At 47.1% G+C, this 21,506-nt stretch overlaps 1 protein-coding gene across 1 annotated transcript; it reads right to left on the bottom strand.

Moving 5' to 3' along the window:
- Positions 1–16,952: 16,952 nt before the first annotated feature.
- Positions 16,953–21,466, bottom strand: LOC136577442 (macrophage receptor MARCO-like). Its single transcript, XM_066577335.1, has 4 exons — positions 21,380–21,466; positions 18,991–19,023; positions 18,599–18,760; positions 16,953–17,575 (listed from the first exon to the last, which is right to left on the bottom strand). The coding sequence occupies exons 1-4, from the start codon at positions 21,447–21,449 to the stop codon at positions 17,445–17,447; spliced, it is 396 nt and encodes a 131-aa protein (XP_066433432.1). The 5' UTR covers positions 21,450–21,466; the 3' UTR covers positions 16,953–17,444.
- Positions 21,467–21,506: the final 40 nt, after the last annotated feature.

Below are 21,506 nucleotides of genomic sequence, written 5' to 3'. Positions count from 1 at the left end.
CCTACAGCAGATCTAGAACTTTGCACAATTTGCCATCTCCAAGCGGCCTACGCAAAAAATAGCAACCCCCTCGCTATCTTTCCTTCACTAGCAGGTTCATTCAGGTGTTGTAGACATGAGTGGCATGGGTGGCATTAGCGCAGTTGCCTTGCTAGGTTCAAGTCCCATCAATATTAACATCAGCATGGACTTTGAAAAACTCCATCCAGATGTTGACCTTGGTCATATTTGAACCCATACCTGCACTACAAGGCAGCAGTGCCGACAACTAGAGCCACCACTGCTGACAACTAGAGCCACCACTGCCGACAACTAGAGCCACCACTGCCGACAACTAGAGCCACCACTGCCGACAACTAGAGCCACCACTGCCGACAACTAGAGCCACCACTGCCGACAACAAGAGCCACCACTGCCGACAACTAGAGCCACCACTGCTGACAACAAGAGCCACCACTGCTGACAACAAGAGCCACCACTGCCGACAACTAGAGCCACCACTGCTGACAACTAGAGCCACCACATTTGTCTTTTTTGCTCCAGAGGAACAAGAAAAATAAACACAGAAAGCACATCCAGATGTTGCTCTTGGTCAGATTTGAACCTACAACTCCTACACTGCTAACATCAGAAACACAAAGAGAACATACAAAGTCCATGTAGAGAGCTTGTCCTTGGACAGATTTGAACCTAGGACCCCAGCACTGCAAGGCTAGTGACCGAGCCACCATGCTTTCTCTTCTGTTTTCCTCTTTCTACTCCCTCCTTTTCCTCCAGTAAAGATGGGGGAAGAAGGAGAAGGATCATGGGAGAAAAGAAAGAAGGAGAATAAGATGATCTTCTCCTTTTTCACCTCTTGAGAAGAAGCAGGAGGAGGAAAAAGGCAGAAGCTTGGTGGCTCAGTGAGTAGCTCTGCTACCTTGTAGCACTGAGGTTCTAGGTGCATGGCTAATTATCAGTAACATCTGTATGGAGTTTATATGCTCTCTTTGCATTTATTATTCTTGTTCTTCTCCATTGTTCCCATCCTCTGGAGTAGGGAGAAGGAGGAAGTGTGGGGGTGTAAGGAGGGAGCCCAGGTTCAGGTTTGTGCTGCAATGAGCTCTGTTATGGTTCCTATAGTTATGTAATTTGGATGGTATAAGGGTGACCTCTACTGGCCATCATACATTTAAGCAGTTTATGTATTTCTCTTTGGCATGTTGTATGCCACTTCCGATTGGCTGTAGAGGTCAGGTTGGAGATTTGGAAGACTTGAGATCATGGAGAGCTGCAAAGCTGTAGAGTAATTCCAGTAGTACTGAGCCTTAAGAGAGACTGCATTATTGAAAGAGAGAGGTGCTAAAGAAGTGAGGAGTCAGCTTGGGGAGCCGTGGAGGATGTGTCCTGGAGAATATGTGCCTGTTAGAGAGGGATAATGGCCGAGAGAACAAACCTGCGGGGACTACAGCCACAGGGACTGCTACAAAGGATTCACATCGTCTTGCAGCTCTGCGAATCCAGGTACCCCCAACAGTCGTCCAAAGATGTGCCACCTACATTATGGTATTGAACATGCTGGAGATATGTAAGAGAGGTTGGTCCTCAGGTAAATGCCCACATGTGCACATGGGTAGTGGCTTAAACTCAGGCCTGCCAGCTAAAATACATGACCTCTAGCCGACGCCGGAGGAACACATATTCATCCGTCAGTTGCAGACAAGTTATAGGGCAACATTTGCGTTACTTTCGGACTGTGTACGGGCAACCGCCACAGTCCTGCGGAACTGAAGAGCAGGGGACTCGGGGAGGAGGATCCTGGCTGCACACTGACGTCAGAGTGTGCGCCGGGATCAACGGTAACAGTGATTACCAGCGGGGAGCTGTGGGCCACATAACACGAGGCAGCAGGCTGAATTCGGCCCGCGGGCCTTGTGTTTGACACATGTGGTTTAGGTAGTCGGCTCAAGGTTGACTCAGCCTTCCATCCTTCCAAGGTCGGTTAAATGTTATTTATTAAATAAATGACCTGAAAGCGCTGCAGAATAATTGGCACAACCCCCCCCCCCCCCCCCCTCACACACACACGCACCTCCCGAGCCAGGGGAAAGCACGGGTTACCCAAGATGGGAAACAAAAGGGACGTAACCTGCTTTTTTTCTGGGTTTTATCTCCGAAGGGGATGAAACCCAGAAAAAATGGTTCCGACAGACGCAGGAGAGCCGTTGGAGCTGCTCCTGCCTGTCCGACCATGCGAAAAGATCCTCTCTACAGGTGATCTGACTCAGAACGCCTCAACAGACCACCGGTAGAAAGGATCATCTAATCGTCCGACAAGCACGAGCAGCTCCAACTGTCTTGGTGTCCAGGTGTCACCCTCTGTGGCCCCCACAGTTGTCCTTTCTGAGGCCCCCATATAGTGATAGTGCTCCCCTCTGGTTACACTAGCTGAAGATCTCATCTGCTTGCTGAGTCAGCAGTGGCGCCGGGTCACGTCTGCAGCACGCGCCGTAAACGCTCTCAGGATTCAATATTTTGTTCCTTTCTGTAGTTTCAGAATTTGTTAACTTTTTCCTTCTGTTTTAGGAAAAGCAGAAGTGAAGAATCTCGAGGAGCAAATGTGAAGAATGATTTCTCTGTCTCTAAGGTGTGTAGAGGGTTAACCCTTCCTTGGCCCCATGCTGGAGTACAATGAGTCAGCCTCAGTCGATAATGGGAAGTTGCTGCTGGCGCCATGCTGGTGGGGTAAGCTCTTATCATATACTGACGATATTTGGGGAACATGGTCAGGTGCGGGAAGCCCCTCAGTCATTAACTCCTTGGAGACCAGTATTCAACACAAGTTGTATGATGCTTGTTTTTTGCAGGATGGGTTTTTTGGTAATGTTACTGGTTCAATTATATAGGCAAATGCAGAATATAGGCGCCCCCTACAAAAAACATTCCCTATAACTGCCCCCTATAAAATAACCCAGCCTGGAACTGCCCCACAAGTAAACTGACATCTGGAACTGCCGTATGAAAAAAAACGACACCTAGAACTGCCCGCTAAGAAAACCAACACCTGGAACTGAACCCTGAGAAACATCATGCCTGGAACTGCGTCTTATCAAAACCCTCGCCTGGCGCTACACCCTGCCAAAGCGGCAGCTGAGAACTGCGGTCTATGAAAACTAACACCTGGTACTGTCCCCTGCAAAAAGAAAGGAACTCGGAATTACCCCCTGCCAAAACCAATGCCTGAAAATGCCCCCTACAAGAACCGATGCCAATAACTGCCCCCTACAAGAACCGATGCCAATAACTGCCCCCTACAAGAATCGATGCCAATAACTGCCCCCTACAAGAATCGATGCCAATAACTGCCCCCTACAAGAACCAATGCCAATAACTGCTCCCTACAAGAACCGATGCCAATAGCTGCCCCCTACAAGAACCAATGCCAATAACTGCTCCCTACAAGAACCGATGCCAATAGCTGCCCCCTACAAGAACCAATGCCAATAACTACTCCCTACAAGAACCGATGCCAATAACTGCCCCGTACAAGAACCGATGCCAATAACTGCCCCCTACAAGAACCGATACCAATAACTGCCCCCTACAAGAACCGATGCCAATAACTGCTCCCTACAAGAACCGATGCCAATAGCTGCCCCCTACAAGAACCGATGCCAATAACTACTCCCTACAAGAACCGATGCCAATAACTGCCCCGTACAAGAACCGATGCCAATAACTGCTCCCTACAAGAACTGATGCCAATAGCTGCCCCCTACAAGAACCAATGCCAATAACTACTCCCTACAAGAACCGATGCCAATAACTGCCCCCTACAAGAACCAATGCCAATAACTGCCTCCTACAAGAACCAATGCCAATAACTACTCCCTACAAGAACCGATGCCAATAACTGCCCCGTACAAGAACCGATGCCAATAACTGCCCCGTACAAGAACCGATGCCAATAACTGCCCCCGTACAAGAACCGATGCCAATAACTGCCCCCTACAAGAACCGATGCCAATAATTGCCCCCTGCTAAAACCTGCTCTGGGGCTCAGATTTCGGGCGGTGTAAGATGAGCATAGGCCCATCTACACTCTGCAGCACGAAGCGTAGTTGCGCCTGAACAAAGGACGCAACTTTGCTGGCTTTTCCAACTCCGCACCAGAATGCAGGAGTTTAAAAATAACCGCGGGAAGACAGGTGCCGCCCGATTTTTCCCACGCGTAGTGTTCACTCGGGCGGCTCCTATCTTTTCTCGCCCCAAAAAATTAACAAACGGGAATCCTGATAGTGAAACAAACCAACTGAAATCCTACTGAAATCAGGGGTTTCGTTTGTCCCGTTCTGCAGCTGTGCTTATCACCAGGTAGAAAACCGCGCTCGTCTGACTCCGCCCGCCTGCTGCAGATCCTAGGTGTGAATGCAGACATACAATCTGTATTTTTCATTCACTTTTATAGGGCTTCGACAGACGAACGTGTGCGCAAATATGCCTGCCGCTACGGAGCGTTTTTGAGCCATTGGAGATGGCAGTACTCAGGTTGACACATTCCTGTAAATGTATGTTTTGCGCTCGCAATGCCAGTTCGCACGTGTGCGTAAAACTCCCTTTCCGTGAATTAGAATGGCTATTTAAACCCAAATAAGGGCCGTCTGTCTTTTTTCTTCCGTTGTTGCCGTGGTCGCACCCTCTACCTGATTTCTCCCCCTGATTTTTGTAACCTTCCATAGACTTCTATGGCAGCTTTCTGCGTATTAGCACAAAGATAAGGCAGGAGCTATCTTTTGTCGTGCGCAGGAATTGCGCATGCGAGAAACACGCTCATGAGAACGAAAACCTTGAAATCAATGGGTTCAGTTCGTAACGTTTTGCTGACGTGAGTTTCACACACGCAAAAACTACGCAAACACGGTCGTCTGTTTAAGCCCTTAAAGCGATTTCCCTTTCACGGATGCGCCGACCCCGCACAGCTCAGTCTAAGAAGTGCTGACATTATGGGATTGTTCTGCTACAGACATAATGGCGCAGTACAGTCACCTAGTGATGAAGCCATCCTCATCATCATCATCATTATGCTCATCATCCTCTGCCACTTCCTCCTTCAGGGTCGGACTCTCACTTTCAGTAGAGCTTCCACTTTCTTGTGGTTTTTGGGGGATTTGTAGAATTCTTGCCCATCGCAGAATCTCCGTGTCTTCGCTGTGTGATCAGTAGCAGTTCTGCGGCTTCCAGTGAGCGGCGCTCTTGGTGAAGGCAGGAGAAGCAACTTGTTAAAGGGGTTTTCTAGGGAAATACTATTGATGACTGGTCATCCATAGTCGATCAGCTGGGGTCCGTCGCTCGTGACCCTGACCGATCATGCTGTCAGCGCCGCAATTACACAGAGGTTGGAGACGAAATGTTAAATTGCACCCAATGAACAACTGTTTGGCTTGGAATTCTCTGTTTTTCATCAACTTTGGGTCGAATTCAGACAGCCGTATGAGAGTTGCACCATAGAATCTCAGGCGCAACTCACATCGCACTGCACACCTGTTTCTATGATGTCCGGGCTGCGCAGACGGCGCGCATTGCAGGTGTTATTCTCATCCGTCATATGGACCAAAATAGGAAATGTAGTGATTTATTTCACAAGGACCATCGTTGTGGAAAATTGCTGTCAATAGCCTCAGCAACTCTAATGGGTCCATATACTGATGGGTCCATATACCGATGGGTCCATATACTGATGGGTCCATGTACTGATGGGTCCATATACTAATGGGTCCATATACTGATGGGTCCATATACCGATGGGTCCATATACCGATGGATCCATATACCGATGGGTCCATATACTGATGGCTCCATGTACTGATGGGTCTATATACTGATGGGTCCATATACTGATGGATCCATGTACTGATGGCTCCATGTACTAATGGGTCCATGTACTGTTGGGTCCATATACTGATGGATCCATATACTGATGGGTCCATATACTGATGGCTCCATGTACTAATGGGTCCATGTACTGATGGCTCCATGTACTGATGGGTCCATATACTGATGGATCCATGTACTGATGGGTCCATGTACTGATGGGTCCATCTACTGATGGGTCCATATACTGATGGGTCCATATACTGATGGATCCATGTGCTGATGGGTCCATGTACTGATGGGTCCATGTACTGATGGGTCCATATACTGATGGGTCCATGTACTGATGGGTCCATATACTGATGGCTCCATGTACTAATGGGTCCATGTACTGATGGGTCCATGTACTGATGGGTCCATGTACTGATGGATCCATGTACTGATGGGTCCATGTACTGATGGGTCCATCTACTGATGGGTCCATATACTGATGGGTCCATATACTGATGGATCCATGTACTGATGGCTCCATGTACTGATGGGTCCATGTACTGATGGGTCCATGTACTGATGGGTCCATATACTGATGGGTCCATATACTGATGGGTCCATGTACTAATGGGTCCATGTACTGACGGGTCCATGTACTGATGGGTCCATGTACTGATGGATCCATGTACTGAAGGGTCCATGTACTGATGGGTCCATCTACTGATGGGTCCATATACTGATGGGTCCATATACTGATGGATCCATGTACTGATGGCTCCATGTACTAATGGGTCCATGTACTGATGGGTCAATATACTGATGGGTCCATGTACTGATGGGTCCATATACTGATGGGTCCATGTACTAATGGGTCCATATACTGATGGGTCCATGTACTGATGGGTCCATATACTGATAGGTCCATATACTGATGGGTCCATGTACTAATGGGTCCATGTACTGATGGTTCCATATACTGATGGGTCCATATACTGATGGCTCAATGTACTGATGGGTCTATATACTGATGGGTCCATATACTGATGGATCCATGTACTGATGGCTCCATGTACTAATGGGTCCATGTACTGATGGGTCCATATACTGATGGATCCATATACTGATGGGTCCATATACTGATGGCTCCATGTACTAATGGGTCCATATACTGATGGGTCCATGTACTGATGGGTCCATATACTGTGGATCCATGTACTGATGGGTCCATGTACTGATGGGTCCATGTACTAATGGGTCCATGTACTGATGGGTCCATATACTGATGGATCCATGTACTGATGGCTCCATGTACTAATGGGTCCATGTACTGATGGGTCCATATACTGATGGATCCATATACTGATGGATCCATATACGGATGGCTCCATGTACTGATGGGTCTATATACTGATGGGTCCATATACTGATGGATCCATGTACTGATGGCTCCATATACTGATGGCTCCATGTACTAATGGGTCCATGTACTAATGGGTCCATGTACTGATGGCTCCATATACTGATGGATCCATATACTGATGGGTCCATATACTGATGGCTCCATGTACTAATGGGTCCATGTACTGATGGGTCCATGTACTGATGGGTCCATATACTGATGGATCCATATACTGATGGGTCCATGTACTGATGGGTCCATGTACTAATGGGTCCATGTACTGATGGGTCCATGTACTGATGGGTCCATATACTGATGGGTCCATATACTGATGGCTCCATGTACTAATAGGTCCATATACTGATGGGTCCATGTACTGATGGGTCCATATACTGTGGATCCATGTACTGATGGGTCCATGTACTGATGGCTCCATGTACTAATGGGTCCATGTACTGATGGGTCCATATACTGATGGGTCCATATTCTGATGGCTCCATGTACTAATGGGTCCATGTATTGATGGGTCTATATACTGATGCGTCCATATACTGATGGATCCATGTACTGATGGCTCCATGTACTAATGGGTCCATGTACTGATGGGTCCATATACTGATGGGTCCATATACTGATGGGTCCATATACTGATGGCTCCATGTACTAATGGGTCCATGCACTGATGGGTCCATATACTGATGGGTCCATATACTGATGGCTCCACGTACTAATGGGTCCATGTACTGATGGGTCCATATACTGATGGATCCATGTACTTATGGCTCCATGTACTAATGGGTCCATGTACTGATGGGTCCATGTACTGATGGGTCCATGTACATGGGAAACACACAGACAACGCACAGAGAGAAAGTACAGCTATATGAATACCGCCTTAAACAAATGTATGTGGCGATTCATGATTCAGCCCTAGCCCAAATCTAGAATTTACTTCCTAGAATTTATTTTAACCCCTTAGTGGCCAAGCCTGTTTGCACCTTAATGACCAGGCCAAATTTTGGAAATATGACGTGTGTCACGTTAACATAGAATAACTCCGTTAAGGTTTTGCATATCCAAGTGATTCTGACATTGTTTTTTTTGCCACATATTGTACTTCATTTAGGTGAAAAAATAGAGCGATAGAACTTGTGTGGAATCACTGAGGCAGATGGAACTTAATATTTAAATTTGCCCTTCACAGATAAGCATCCCTAAAACTTAACCTTTAATAATTTAAAACTAAAACCTAAGGGCAATACACAAATAGCCATGACATACAGAAAGACCGTAGGTATCCCACAGGGCCAGTAGCCAGGGTCACACAAAATAACCCTCTATCCGTGCCTCCTTGTTGGAGGAACCAATGGTGAGTATATGCGGCCAGGCTATAGGAGTGTCCCAGTACACCGAGCAGCCCCGGAGGTAGAGTTATACTCCTATTAACAATGTCCAGTATAAATAGTGCCAAATGTCCAAATGGGCGCTATAGAAGGATAAATAGATGCATCAGCAGGGTGGAATCACGAACGATGCATCTAGTATGATAAATGATAGGGATCATACTCAAAACCCACACATTCATACATCCTATTCCTGCCTATTAGCCGAGTACCTAGTTGAGCCACTAAGAGAAGGAACACCCCTTTATCCGAACAATAGGGTAATATTTCAAGACTTAGTTGCAGCTTGAAGAGGCAGCTCTTTATATAGAATTTTGATGAAGCGAAGGGCGATCACATGACCAGGGATCACATATCACAGACCCTCATGACAGCTCCAGGCTGTTGGCTATCTCCGGCAGTTGACAGCTGGGAGCTATCACGTCCACAGACCCCGGGGCTTTATTCCACAGTGAGGCTGTCAATTGACGGCCGTATAGAATAAAGCCCAGCTAATGAGGCCATCAAAAGGCATATCGGCGGTCACTAAGGGGTTAAAAGTATAAAACACAAACAGAAAATTACAAGAAAATCAGAAGTTAACAAAAAGAAACTAACTAAAACCTCTTCTTGTGTTTCCTCAGACTTGTTTGAGCTTGCTTGCCATCTTGAACTTCATATTGATCCTGGCTTAACCTGAAGAGGTTGACTTAGGCCCTATCTAACTAGAATTGGCATAGCTGCTGAAATGGGAGAATATATATATATATATATATTATTTGCTGGTAAATATGGTGGGGAAGTTATAACAAAGAAATCATGGGAAAGGTTATGATGAAGGTCATGCCGGCCATCTTTCTATTTTACCCCATATTACCTACCGCATTATTCATCTAAACTATTAAAACCACTCACCATCACCCCTCCCCCTCTAGATAAACTATACATAACACATAGATATTATACAATACCAACACAAAATACCCGTATACTGTGTATATATATATATATATATATATTTTTTTTTAAACTTTACTCACTATATACCATATACACTTGATGTTTCACCATATTTACAGAACATATGATGCCTTAATATCAAGACATCAATTTTTTATTTTTTTTTAATAATACAATACTACAATTTCAAAACACTCAGCCATAGGATCCAAGTCCGGTATTTGTAAGCCCTTTATCCTTCACCTAAACACCTGGCGTGCGACGTGTAATACCTAACCACTAGACTAACTCGGTATAAAGTGCATCTCTCCCGACCACCCGAAATGCCTCACATGCCCACTCAGCATAAAAAAACAGAGCTAGCTGAGGCCAACCGGTGGAAGTGCCCTCCCTTCTATAAACTTCTATACTAAAAGGACAATGAAGCAGGAAGTGCTCCATAGTCTCTAATATGGAGCCACACTCCTCCTTGGGACAGTCCCTTTCTTCTGAGCTCCTATTCTTCAAATTGTCTCTCATATCGAACTTACCATGGAAAGCGCACCAAGCCAAATCCCAGTCCTTCAATGTGACTCTAACTGAATTCAGCAAAGCTAACCCTACTTTTAGGTCCTGGCTTGGGCAATCACTGAGGGCCAGTGTTTTTTGAAGGCAGGAGACCAACACCCTCCTGTCAATAAGCCTCCTCTACAGGGTCCTGATCTCTTCAGCCCGAAAGCCTCAGCCGCGGAGATGTCCATGGGTTTGTATGAAAGTCTTTTATCTGCCCTTCTGTCTCCCATTTCTGGAAGAAAGGCTGAAACCATGCCTTGGAAGAGGCTAACCACAAGGAAGCCATTCCTGATTTCCAGAAGTTACTTTAAGAAAGGTATTCACAAGGAATACCACAGGATTGACCATACCCAATCCTCCTAGTCTCCTTTATGGTATGTGACCTCACACTCAACTAATTTTAGCCTATTTCCCCATAACAGCTGAAAAAACAGAATATAGACCCGTGACCATAGAGGCTCTGGCAAGACACACACACTGCCCTGGTAGATTAACAAAGGGAGCAGGAAAGTTTCAATGAGACCATCCCTTCCATTGGTCAACCTTCTGGCTGGCCTTTTTCAGTCTACAAACCTTCCCAGTAAACCATATCTCAGAAGGACTGACCAGAGGTACTCATGATTAACCATATCACAAGCCTTTGTCTGATCCGAGGACAGCAAGAACTGCTTCCAGTTACCCATCCTGCCCTGTTCCACAGCCCCCGGACACGCAGTACAGCGCTAAAAGGTCTTCGGCCTGGAACAGAACAGTGCTGAGCTCATGAAAGTAGCCTGGGGCAAACTACCAATCTGAAAAGTATCTTAACCAGAACCTTCCAGTGCGTATTGACAAACGCTGTAGGATGCCAATTCTCAATCCGGAACAGATCCTTATCCTTTAACAGAATTATCAGAGCAGAGAAGCCAGATGCTCCTTAAAGGTCTTATAAAACTTGGATGGTTAGCCATTCGGAGCTGGCATTTTCTTGAGCGTAAGCCTGTCAAAGGCCACTCGAACTTCCTCTTCTCCGATAGGTTCCATCAAAACATTCCGTATTCAAGAATGCAGTAATAACAAGCAAGACACAGTAATGACAAATTGATGATACTCTAACTTTAACGGTCTCTCTCTGTCTCTCTTGTTTTCCTGAAGATTGATTTACTGAACAATTTCCCCACTATTGAACTTAGATGAAACAATTTGGTTAGATTTGACTGTAGGAAAATCCTAAAAAGGAAGCAGAGGGAGAAGTGGCTGTATGGCTAATCCTATCTTGTACTTCACCAGATAGCTATAACTCACTGTTAGATGAAGATGGACCTCTGAAAGGATCTGCTGTTGTCTCTGCTGTGGGATGCCAAGGGAGCAGGTTGGTCACCACACTTGACCTTGGGAAACGATAACTCACGGAACTACTCCTTCTCTCTGACCACGGAACTGCAAGCACTCCTTGCTCACATTTGGCTGTGTCTGATTATGTGCTCTGCGTCACTTCCTTTTATAACCTCTCTCTCTCCCGCACTCTTGCATAGGGACCTGTATCTTTGCTTCCTGCCCTTGGGCTCTGCACCAGTAAGATTAAACCTGACTGTCAGCCAATGGGAGGCCAGCTGACATCAGGATTGAGCTCTATGACTAGAGCAGAAGGGGAGACACTGGGTCTCTCCAACAGACTGCACCTTTTGGATCCAGGGATGGCATTCAGACAGGTGAAACAGAAGAAGTGTACCATGAGTGTTCTGTAGGACCCGCTGGGCCACTAGACTTCCCCCTTACCCAGATGCCACCACTATGACAGGTACCAGGCTGATCTGAACAGGGGGGCTGGAGGATGACAGGGATGTCTCTCCTGTACTGCACACTCCTTCCTTGGGGCATGCTGCATATTCTTGGCCGAGGACACACCACTATTTCCCCCCTGTTTAGGCCCTGGCACCACTGCAGGTATCAGGCTAGTCTGAACAGCGGGGAAACCCTTAACTTCCACCTCCATATCGTTCCCACTACTTTAAGAGCTTTATCATTATACCCTACTTGTTCAGATCCTGACACCACTACCAATATTGGGTTTTCCTGAAGAGCGGGGATATTCTTATTAATGGAAAACGGAACATATCTTGATCTCCCCATCTCAGCTGCTTTGCATTTTTTCTTCCTTCGCCTCTTCTTTCCCTCGGTGTCCAGTAATTCTTCCCCAAAGAACTGTATGAAGTCCACCGGGGATTCAATTATTTTTATCTCAGCCATTAAATAACCGCCAGAGTCTATGTAATCATTACTTTCCTGGGATGATTCATCTGAAGAACCTGCTGGTTCAGGTTGTCTCACGGGGGTTCCAGATGACGTCTCCCCACCGCTCTGGAACTCCATAGGGGTCTCCTTTTTCTCCTCACTTGGAGACTAACTTTACGTGCTGCGCAGTAACTCCTCTGGCGTTCCACATGGAGACGCCATTGCTGCTGCACATGGCTGTTCCTAGCACGAGCCCCTCTGCCAATTCTTCCTCTAATTCCTCCTGATCACTTTCATCTGACAAACAGACCCGCTGTAGTTCTCGCTCTGTTGGGTTTCTCATTGCATCAAACCTTTTTTGGTTTCTCAATCTCTCGGCAAACGGGCCGCTTTCCTGGAGGATGAGATTCTTCTTGGCAGTTATGCCTTTGATGACAAGTCTCTGTACTTCGGCTGATTGTACAGCTCCTTTTTCTCCTGAGATGTATTATTTGCTTTTGTTCAAGCAGATTGAAGCTCGTCCTGCAGTTTCTTTAACTGCTTCCCGGTCATCTAATATTCTTTATTAAAAAGCTTAATCCACATACTGTAGTCTTTAACAGGGTCCCCCAGACGGTGTTCACCCCAACAGTACAGGATGAGGACATCTCACGGTTTCCTTTCCCCATGCTCTCACCAATTCTGTGCAGGTTCCTGCAGCAGGGTCCACATTTTGGCAAACCCTCTCAGACCATCTTAATCCAGGGTTACCTGAACCACCTTCTGGAACCAGCCGTGCTTCTCTGTCACTGCACCTACAAGGAACAGTGATTCTTTTTTAGCTGAAACTCATCCCAGAGAACCTCTCACCTCCCTAGGGAGAGACTCCAGGCACATATCCTGCAGAGACTCCTACCTGCAGTGTACAGAGCTCCACTTAGCTCACCAGCACCACCTAGGGGAGTTCAAGAGTGTGATTGCTCTTACAGTAGAGCTCTATAGTGTAACCCGCTCTTATAGTAGATCTTCATAATGTGATCGTCCTTACAGTAGAGCTCCATAATGTGATCGTCCTTACAGTAGAGGCTCCATAATGTGATCGCCCTTACAATAGAGCTCCATAGTGGGACCACCTTTACAGTAGAGCTCCATAGTTTGACCGCCCTTACAGTAGAGCTCCATAATGTGATCACCCTTACAGTAGAGCTCCATAGTGTGACCGCCCTTACAGTAGAGGCTCCATAGTGTGACCGCTCTTACAGCAGAAGCTCCATAGTGTGACCGCTCTTACAGTAGAGACCTCCATAGTGTGATCGCCCTTACAATAGAGCTCCATAGTGTGACCACCTTTACAGTAGAACTCCATAGTTTGACTGCTCTTACAGTAGAGGCTCCATAGTGTGACCGCTCTTATAGTAGAGGCTCCATAGTGTGACCGCTCTTACAGTAGAGCTCTATAGTGTGACCGCTCTTACAGTAGAGGCTCCATAGTGTGACCGCTCTTACAGTAGAGGCTCCATAGTGTGACCGCTCTTATAGTAGAGCTCCATAGTGTGACCGTTCTTACAGTAGAGGCTCCATAGTGTGACCGCTCTTACAGTAGAGCTCCATAGTGTGACCGCTCTTACAGTAGAGCTCTATAGTGTGACCGCTCTTACAGTAGAGCTCCATAGTGTGACTGCTCTTACAGTAGAGCTCCATAGTGTGACCGCTCTTACAATAGAGGCTCCATAGTGTGATCATTCTTACAGTATAGAGCTCCATAGTGTGACCGCTCTTACACTAGAGGCTCCATAGTGTGACCGCCCTTAAAGTAGATCTCAATAGTGTGATTGCTCTTGCAGTAGAAGCTCCATAGTGTGATTGCTCTTATAGTAGATCTCAATCGAGTGACCACTCTTACAGTAGAGGCTCCATAGTGTGACTGCTCTTACAGTAGAGATCCATAGTGTGACCGCTCTTACAGTAGAGCTCCATAGTGTGACTGCTCTTATAGTAGAGCTCTATAGTGTGACCGCTCTTACAGTAGAGCTCTATAGTGTGACCGCTCTTACAGTAGAGCTCCATAGTGTGACCGCTCTTACAGTAGAGGCTCCATAGTGTGACTGCTCTTACAGTAGAGCTCCATAGTGTGACCGCTCTTACAGTAGAGCTCTATAGTGTGACCGCTCTTACAGTAGAGCTCCATAGTGTGACCGCTCTTACAGTAGAGGCTCCATAGTGTGACCGCTCTTACAGTAGAGCTCCATAGTGTGGCCGCTCTTACAGTAGAGGCTCCATAGTGTGACCGCTCTTACAGTAGAGGCTCCATAGTGTGACTGCTCTTACAGTAGAGCTCCATAGTGTGACCGCTCTTACAGTAGAGCTCCATAGTGTGACCGCTCTTACAGTAGAGGCTCCATAGTGTGACTGCTCTTACAGTAGAGCTCCATAGTGTGACCGCTCTTACAGTAGAGCTCTATAGTGTGACCGCTCTTACAGTAGAGCTCCATAGTGTGACCGCTCTTACAGTAGAGGCTCCATAGTGTGACCGCTCTTACAGTAGAGCTCCATAGTGTGGCCGCTCTTACAGTAGAGGCTCCATAGTGTGACCGCTCTTACAGTAGAGGCTCCATAGTGTGACTGCTCTTACAGTAGAGCTCCATAGTGTGACCGCTCTTACAGTAGAGCTCTATAGTGTGACCGCTCTTACAGTAGAGCTCCATAGTGTGACCGCTCTTACAGTAGAGCTCCATAGTGTATCCGCTCTTATAGTAGAGGCTGCATAGTGTGACCCCTCTTATAGTAGAGGCTGCATAGTGTGACCGCTCTTACAGTAGAGGCTCCATAGTGTGACCGCTCTTATAGTAGAGGCTGCATAGTGTGACCCCTCTTATAGTAGAGGCTGCATAGTGTGACCGCTCTTACAGTAGAGCTCCATAGTGTGACCGCTCTTATAGTAGAGGCTGCATAGTGTGACCGCTCTTACAGTAGAGGCTCCATAGTGTGACCGCGCTTACAGTATAGCTCCACAGTGTGACTGCTCTTACAGTAGAGAATCCGCAGTGTGACTGTTCTTACAGTAGAGACTCCATAGTGTGACCGCTCTTACGGTAGAGAGCTCCAGTGTGACCGCTCTTACAGTAGAGGCTCCATTGTGTGACCGCTCTTATAGTAGAGCTCCATAGTGTGACCGCTCTTATAGTAGAGCTCCATAGTGTGACCCCTCTTATAGTAGAGGCTGCATAGTGTGACCGCTCTTACAGTAGAGCTCCATAGTGTGACCGCTCTTATAGTAGAGGCTGCATAGTGTGACCGCTCTTACAGTAGAGGCTCCATAGTGTGACCGCGCTTACAGTATAGCTCCACAGTGTGACTGCTCTTACAGTGGAGAATCCGCAGTGTGACTGTTCTTACAGTAGAGACTCCATAGTGTGACCGCTCTTACGGTAGAGAGCTCCAGTGTGACCGCTCTTACAGTAGAGGCTCCATTGTGTGACCGCTCTTATAGTAGAGCTCCATAGTGTGATCATTCTTACAGTATAGAGCTTCATAGTGTGACCGCTCTTATAGTAGAGACCTCCCTAGTGTGACTGCTCTAACAGTAGAGTTCCATAGTGTGCCCGCTCTTACAGCAGAGGTCCATAGTGTGACCGCTCTTATAGTAAAGACCTCTATAGTGTGACCACTCTTACAGCAGAGACCTTAATAGTGTGACCGCTCTTACAGCAGAGGTCCATAGTGTGACCGCTCTTACAGTAGAAACTCCCATAGTGTGATCACTTTACTGTAAGAGCAGCCACACTCTTCTGGCCGCTCTGCCATAACGCCCATATTGCTGGAGGCTGCAGTGATGGTTGACCTTCTGGAAGTTTCTCCCATCTGCACACAGGATCTTTGGAGCTCAGCCAAAGTGACCATTGTGTTCTTGGTCACTTCTTACCAAGGCTCTTCTCCCCAATCACTTAGTTTGGTGGATCGGTAGCTCTAGGAAGAGTCCTGGTTGTTTCAAACCTTTTCCATGTAGGAATTTTGGAGGCTCCAGGGAACTTCCAGTGCAGCAGAAATGTTTCTGTAGCCTCCAGATCTGAGCCTCCACACTATCCAGTCTCTGAGCTCTACAGACAGTTCTTTCTTCCTTATGGCTTGGCGTCAGCTCTGACATGCATTGTGAGCGGTGAGACCTTACATAAACAAGGGGTGTCTTTTAAAATTATGTCCAATCAACTGAATTTACCACAGGTGACTCCAATCAAGGCGTAGAAACATATGAAAGATGATCAAGAGAGACGGGAGCGCCAGAGCTACATTTCAAGTGTCATACTAAGGGGTGTGAATACTTATGTCAATGCAAAATGTTAGTTTTTAATAAAAAAAAAAAATCTTCAAAGCTTTCTAACATTCTGTTGTCACTTTGTCATTATGAGGTACTGAGTGCAGAATGAGGGGGGAAAACTTGATTCTTTTTTTTTTCATTTGCACAAGGCCACAATATAACAAAATGTAAAAAAAAGTGAAAAAGTCTGAGGAGTTTCCTAATGCAATGCATACACAGTCATCAGTTCTGCAGCGTTCCGGACACCGTGTAGTGGATTGGAGAGAACACACACAGAGTAACAGAACATCTTTATTACAGATCAGGTCTAGAATTGTGATTAATCACATGATGTCTCCATCTTCAGACTCCATTCTGCTGACTTCCTTCAGCCACCATTAGGGGGCGTTCACTGCATATGGATTTATTCTCTGTAGAAGGGGTCCTCAGCAACTTCTGACTACACAACATTTATGGCAAAAACTATGAGTAACCGCGACCACCAAACAAACTCAAAGTTTTGTTGTAGGGAAGAAAGTCGCAGGCGACTAGCAACAATCAGAAGAATGTGCTGGTATTCCTGTGAGCTTTCCCCCATGAGGAAACAGTGAGGTTCGTTTGAGTCGCCACGGCCCAAGACCGTATGTAATAATCACCCCTTAGTACTGGCTGTAGGTACCCGGGATCATAGAGAGCAGGGGAATCAGTACGGCACAGACCCCCACACCCCTCGACCCCGAAGCCTATCAGTAATGACCACTTTTATGGCTATATGGGTTTACAGTTCCTTTAAGGTCCACGTGAAGGGGCAGCTCGCACTCTCTTAGGCACATTCGACCCCGGCATCCTCGTTGTGGTTGCAGTTATGAGTTCCCCATGCTGATTTCGGGCATAGCAGGATACTCTGCTCATCACCGGTGCATTGCACATCGTCCAGCCAGATCTTTCCAGTCCCTATGAACGAAATAATGGGGTGAGTGGTCACATGATCGATGATCAGGTTGTAGTATGGCAGAGCCTTACTTGTGCAGAGAGGTGTGTGGATGTGATGTGTCCACATCATCCGGTCTATGATTTCACAGGGATGCAAGCTGAACACCATGACACAGGACGGCTCTAAAGCTACAGCAGCACATCGCGGGGCCTGGGTTAGGAACTACTGGAAACCGGGGACAAACCCTAGACCTCCAGGGATCTTCCAATTACCTGTACTGTCTTAGACCACCAGGGATCTTCCAATTAACCACTTTACTGCCCTAGACCATCAGGGATCTTCCAATTAACCCCAATGCTGCCACAGACAATCAAGGATCTTTCAATTAATCTGTTTACTGCCCTATACCATCAGGGATCTTAAAATTGTCCTCTGTGCAGCCCCAGATCACCAAAGTCATCCAATTATTCCCTGTACTGTCCTAGACCACCACAGATCTTTCAATTAATCCCTATACTGACCTAGATCACCAGGCATCTGACAATTGTTCTCTGTAGTGCCCTGGACTACCAGGCATCTTCCAATAACTTGCACTGGCCTAGACCACAAGGAATCCTCCAAATAACCCATTCAGTGACCTAGACCACCAGAGGACTTCCAGTTAACCCATTCACTACCCTAGACTACAAGGGATCTTCTGTTTAACATCAGTATATCCGTAAACCACTAGTTAGTTCATTTACAGCCATAAGCCATTAGGGATCTTCCAATTAACTGCTTTACTGCCCTACATGGCCCCAGATCTTCAAAATAGCCCTGTCACTGTCCTAGAGCAACAGGAATCTTACAATTGGCCTCTTCACTGACCTGGACCACAAGAGGTCTAATAATGAACCCCCTCACTGCCATAGACTACTAAGGATGTTCTAATTAACATCTTCACCTATTCCGCATAGTATTAGGGAATGACACTGAAGTCCTCGAGCTTTGTGCGCTTCTGTATTATGGCGATGGCTAAGGCAGCTGTGTGTGAGGCAACTCACCTGCTGATGCCGTGAATACGCTCACAACCCTCGAGTACCCCAACATCCGGCAGATGACTTTCCCATCGTTAGTTTCCCAGGAGTCATCACAGATGGTTCCCCATTCTCCGTTGTATTTCACCTCCACTCGACCCTTTGCTCCTCCAATAATTCGTACATTGTCTGTGAAGACCGAAGAGAAATTAATACACAGAGAATCCAACTTCTTGTGGAGATTCTGACTTCTGCCTTTGAGATTCCACATAAACCAAGAGTCAAAAATAAATGCACTAGAAAAGCGGATCCATCCCCTCCCGCGGTTCTCAGCCGCCATCTAACCGGCTGATAAAGTAATCATCACCTTAGGATTCTGCTGCTGAACCCCCAAAATTATGTATCCAACCCCAACTTACCTTGAACATTCCGTCCGGGGGTCCCAGGGGCTCCTAAGAGAGAATCACAATACAATACTTAATGAGTGTTCTCCGACAGAATAGTCCAGAACCCGATGAGCCGAGTGCTCCAGAACATAACGGTGAGACCCCAGTTACACCCCCTCCCGAATGCTCATTGACTGCTGACTTCACTGAACGCACATTAAGAGGTACTAGTGGTCTTTGCAACAACCCTCGTGGGGCGGTCTCTCGCTGGCCCGACTGAACAATTGGTGCTGCAGCAAGGATATCTTCGAAGACCAAAACCAGCTGAAGACTCCATCGCGAGTGATTTTTTTTCTGAAGACCAGCAGGGACTGCTCAGTCAAGGACCGCTCACGTATTTATGTGTATTTGGGAACCAATGAGCGAGAAGAGGGAGGGCAACATTTTTTAAACATAATAAAGAGCTTACCCCCCCGCCCGCGGCTCCGGTCTCCGCTGTGGTTTTTCCAGGCTGCAATCCGCCTGTGACGTCCCATAAACCTGCCGCTGCAGCCAATGACGGCGCTCAGCCGCGACTGCTGAGCTCTGCCATTGGCTGCTGCAGCTTGTTTGGAGACGGGTCAGGTTGTAAAGATGACATCAGCAGGGACCGGTTTACACCCTGGAGGACCCCTTTGGGAAAAACTTTTTTTTTAAATTTCGGACAACCCCTTTAATCAAACAGCGCCCATTTTTATGTGAGCTGAAGCAAAGTGATTGGTGACTAAATTCTTTTTCATCACCCGGTTGGTGGCCGTGTTTACATGGAACAACTGCGCTTCCATTCGCTCTATCCAGCACCTATTCGGAGGATAGTTGTTCTGTGTAGTCCCCCCTTAAGGCAGGCAGCACACGAACAAGATGGATTCCAGATGTGGGAGCCCGCAGCGGAATCCAGCTCTGACCGCGGCCGGCGACCCTGTGTACCTTCTTTTCCTGTACTGCGGATGATCGCGGACGCTCGCTATCAGTCATGCGTAGTACAGGTTACTTTTTAATATTTGTTTTTCCTGCGCCGTGGCTAGGCGATGACGCGGGTACCTGTGACCTATTCGCAATGTCAACTGCGGATGGGCTGCGGGGCAGACAGCTTCCATTGACTTCAATGGAGGCTGTCCATGTGGAGTCCGCACCAAGATAGAACATGCTGCGATTTTAAGTCTGCTGGCGGAAACCGAATGTTCCATTATATCAATGGGTGTGGAATACCGCGGATCATCAGTGCGGGTGACGATCGGGGATTCTGCAATTCAAATCCGGTCGTTTGCCTCCGGCCTCAAAGGGAAGCTGTCAGCGCCTTTAAGCCCCATAAGCTATGTCGAAAAGTGCTGTTATAGGCCCTTTAAATAGAGAATCGGTGCAGCGCTGTGGGTCGATCACTGTCCATTCCAGCTTTTCTAGGCTCCTGAATGGACATTGAACTAATTGCATCATGATATGAGAGTTGGGGATTTATCAGTGGAGAGCTGGGTGGGAGCCTCCGTGAAGCTGTGATGGACGACACATGGTATATATAAGATATAGCGCTATCTCTGTACATCGTGTATATCTATTGTATAGTCTGTGGTCACCATTGTGCTGTCCTTCAGGGTACTGGGAGAGCTGGCTGACGACGCCTCTGTGGCTACGATGGAGGACATATTGGATATATAAGATATAGTTCTGCCCCTGTATATCATGTGTATCTATTATATAGTCTGCGGTCAGCATTGCAGCTCCGCAGTGTTGCCGTTCAGGGTCCTGGGAGAGCTGGGTGACGGGTCTTCTTAGCTATATGTGGGATATATCACTACTAAACTAGATATCTTTGGAAGTCAGCAAGCTGTGAAACTCGGCCCGATATCACGCTCAGGAACACGCGATTTTTCCGTTGATGCGAAGCGTTTTTCTGTCAAGAACGCTTGGCATCACTTCAGGTAAACCTCGCATCACAGGCAACGTTTTTCCTGATCCTACAGAAAACCACGGGCGAGATGTTCAGAGGGAGCGCCCAAAGACAGGACATGCCACCGTTTTTGCCCGCATGCAATGTGGGAAAATAAAAAATGTCTGCTGTATATGACCCCAATCATACTCATGCGAGATTTGTGTCTTAAAACTCACAAATCTCGTGCGCTTTTCTCGGCCGTGTGAAAGTGCCCGTATGCAGATTTGTATATTCTGTCTGATTGCTTCTGCCACAAATCCTGCCCCCTACTGGGCCGCGGAGGTCAGGGAGATAGCAATAGTTGGTGCCGCTGAGTACCAATGCTGGGTACTAGGAGATTCCTGCCAACAAAATGGCGGCAGCCTAAACCCCGCCCCTCCTCCTACGCTTTCCGCACTAGTTGGCCGCCTACTAGAAGTGGGGGGCACATATCATGTCTATGGAAGAGGCTTGTACCTGGTGGGCCAGAGGGGCCCGTGTCTCCTTTTGCACCTGGAAGGCCACGGAGTCCGGGTTCTCCTTTCATCCCAGGAAGTCCATTCACCCCTGAGGAGAGAAGGCGGGACAGGGAGGGTAACAGGGG

Source organism: Eleutherodactylus coqui, chromosome 8 (assembly GCF_035609145.1).
Source record: "Eleutherodactylus coqui strain aEleCoq1 chromosome 8, aEleCoq1.hap1, whole genome shotgun sequence".
Classification (NCBI taxonomy): Eukaryota; Metazoa; Chordata; class Amphibia; order Anura; family Eleutherodactylidae; genus Eleutherodactylus; species Eleutherodactylus coqui.
Note: the sequence above shows the minus strand (reverse complement) of the source record. Positions and strands in the feature narration are given on the sequence as shown.

What these genes read in the sequence shown, in the direction of transcription:
- LOC136577442 (XM_066577335.1), bottom strand. Translation starts at nt 21,449, where the DNA reads ATGAAAGGAGAACCCGGACTCCGTGGCCTTCCAGGTGCAAAAGGAGAC. An exon ending in GGGCCCCTCTGGCCCACCAG is followed by an intron (nt 19,024 to 21,379) that starts GTACAAGCCTCT and finishes ATTCTCTCTTAG; the next exon opens with GAGCCCCTGGGACCCCCGGA. An exon ending in CGTATTCACGGCATCAGCAG is followed by an intron (nt 17,576 to 18,598) that starts GTGAGTTGCCTC and finishes TTTCGTTCATAG; the next exon opens with GGACTGGAAAGATCTGGCTG.